This window comes from Sinocyclocheilus rhinocerous, unplaced genomic scaffold (genome assembly GCF_001515625.1).
Source record: "Sinocyclocheilus rhinocerous isolate Xijiao unplaced genomic scaffold, SAMN03320098_v1.1 scaffold112, whole genome shotgun sequence".
In the NCBI taxonomy this organism is placed as follows: Eukaryota; Metazoa; Chordata; class Actinopteri; order Cypriniformes; family Cyprinidae; genus Sinocyclocheilus; species Sinocyclocheilus rhinocerous.
In genome coordinates, this window is record NW_015644008.1 from 609587 (window position 1) to 612371 (window position 2785).

A 2785-nucleotide genomic window follows, 5' to 3' on the forward strand; every position below is an offset into this window, starting at 1 on the left:
GCCCCGTTCGTTTTGTTTACAAAGCTTCGTTACATAAGGGCACTTACGTCTGTCTTACAAATGTACTGCAACGGCTCTAAAGTTCACTGAAGGTGAACAGAAATGAGATATACAGCTCTCTGTTTGCAGCGCGTCAGTCACGCTCGTCAGGAAAGTGAGTGAAAAACACACAAACACACATTTTTATTAAATAATACGTCATTAACAGCGGTTCACTTCCGTGATTTGGTACGATTGCGTTCACATCAGCAGCGAACCGTACCAGAGTTCACTTGAACCGTACCCCAGACCACCCTTTTTAAGCGGATTCGGGTACGGTTCGTGGGTGAACAGCTGAAAAATAAATTCATAAACATTTTTTTGCTTGAAAATGATGCCATATGATAAAATTACCATGAGCTTTCTAGCCAGCTAGATAACGTTACCCTGGTGAGATTTAAATAAGCTCAGTTTGAAACACCAATATTCCTATATATAATATAACCTGTGAATGTAATATCAACAGAATAAATATGACACACACTATTTTAGAAAAAATAATCAATTATAAATATAATAATGAATGCTATATTTTATATTATTATTTGTAGTAGCAGTATTAGTATTATAAATAAATGGCCAAAAATACTGTTTGGGACAAACAGCAACTGAGAATATGCAATTTACTGAAACAAATTTTAAATGAAAAATTTCATTTTATGATAAATTATTGCTGTCCATAGCTAATAGCTAATTAACCAACTAACTAAATAAATACATAAGTAGTAAAAATGACTAAAACAACCTGTAAATGTGCAATTACCTGAAAAAAAACAAAAAACAAACAAACTCAGTTTTCATGATCGATTATTGCTGTGACTTCAGAGCACTCAAGTACTCATGCAACTCCCTACTTCATTAAGGGTGCTTTCACACTTGGTTCGCTTGCCTGGTCCGAACCAGAGTTCGATTGCTCCCCCCTCCCCCTGCCCCCGCTGGACTGCGTTCGGTTCGCGGGTGCGCACCCGAGTTCGGAAGACGGCGTTCACATCATCCAAACGAACCGAACCGAACTCTGACGTCAAACGAACCCGGGTGCGCACCAAAAGTGCTAGTGTGAAAGCACCCTAAATGCAGTCCACTAGTATCTCACCTTTTATACGTATTGAGGACCCATGTGAGAAGAGACACGATCTCATTGGCTTCCAGATCTTCTGCTGCGAGCTCCTGCACGCGTGCCGACACTGATTTATGATAGAGGTCGAAGAACACCTGGAAGGTGTTGTAGTGTGGAGGGAAGCACTGCACCATCAGGTTCTTTACCACGGTCAGGTCGTCCAGAACGTACTTCCTAGTGATCTCCAGCAACCTCACCAGCCACATTTTGTCGGACTCGCGTGTTTCTGACTGCGTGCTCTCGATGCGAGCGCTCACGGTGCCCTCTAGGACTTCGTTCATTCGATTTTTCCAGCATTTGGGCCTCCCAGGTGGGATGAACCCAGTCTGCTTCTTACGGTCCAGCATCTTGCGGTCGATCTTCTCTTCGCGCTCGATGATTCGGACCACAGACACCAGCATTGTGGGGTCACGGCGGACGGTGACCATGGCGCGTTGGAGGACCATCCAGAGTTGTTTGGAGAGTTCCTCTGACAGGCCCTGCACCTGGCCGAAGTAGCCACGAATGAGGTTCATGTCATGGACGTTCTTGCTGTCCATGCGGTACTGCTCGTACATGAGGTCATCGCGGGAACACTCCAGGTCCATTAGCTTGCGGTGAGCTTGAAGCAGCTCACCCTGCTCGATCAAATCGTGGGTCTCTCGTACAATCTCAGGTACTGTAGAGGATGGAGTAATATGTGGGTGCAGTGTAAAAGGCAAATCATATCAATATAGCACCTAGCATCAATTATAAGACAAAAAATTTATACATTTTTTTTTTTTTGAGAAACATGTAAAGGTGAAATCAACTGAAAAATTGCTCATAAATATTTGAAAAAATAATTCAATAAATACATAGGTAGTAAAAATGACATTTTTTGGGGGAAAAAACAGCAAAAAAGTAAATAAATTAATATATAAATGTGTAAATAAAACAACCTGTAAATGTGCAACTGTCATAAAAATAGCTAATAAACAGTTAAAGGGGTCATATGATGCTGCTAAAAAGAACATTATGTTGTGTATTTGGTGTACTGCAATGTGTTTCTGTGGTTTAAGGTTTAAAAAACACATTATTTTCCACATAATGTACATTATTGTTGCTCCTCTATGCCCCGCCTTTCTGAAACGCGTTGATTTTTACAAAGCTCATCGTTCTGAAAAGCGAGGTGTACGCTGATTGGCCAGCTATCCAGTGCGTTGTGATTGGCTGAATACCTCAAGCGTGTGACGGAAATGTTACGCCCCTTAACACACTGTGATGCCGTCTCCCAACAGGGCGAGACAAAACCAATAAAACCCATTACAAACGAAGCATTTGTTGCATCCAGTGGGGACATAATTACTGATTATAATGACTTATACTGTCTTTTTACGCGTTGCATCGCGCCGCGTAAACATAAAACCATGTCTGCATTTGTGATCGGAGAAATGACAAACAACAAGCCCTACTCTACACTGCTCAAAACTCGCGTTTGAATCATCAGTGAGTCAGAACAGTCGACATTGTAGTCTACTCTACCAGGATCAGAAAACAGTCCTCCATAAAATGCGCTGCACACATCTGAATATTTGGGTTGAACTGTTCTGGAACAGTGTTGTAAATACAACTTAACCACTGATTTCTAGTCGTGTCCTCTTTTGGAAG

The 2785-nt window shown here is 41.7% G+C and overlaps 1 protein-coding gene across 1 annotated transcript in view; it reads right to left on the minus strand.

Annotated features, from left to right (window-relative positions):
- LOC107757821 (exocyst complex component 3-like) overlaps positions 1–2785 on the minus strand; it is a 12872-nt gene that overhangs the window by 7119 nt on the left and 2968 nt on the right. The window contains exon 4 of the mRNA XM_016575405.1: positions 1133–1814. Coding sequence (XP_016430891.1) covers positions 1133–1814 — 682 coding nt within the window. The remainder of the gene's footprint in view (positions 1–1132; positions 1815–2785) is intronic.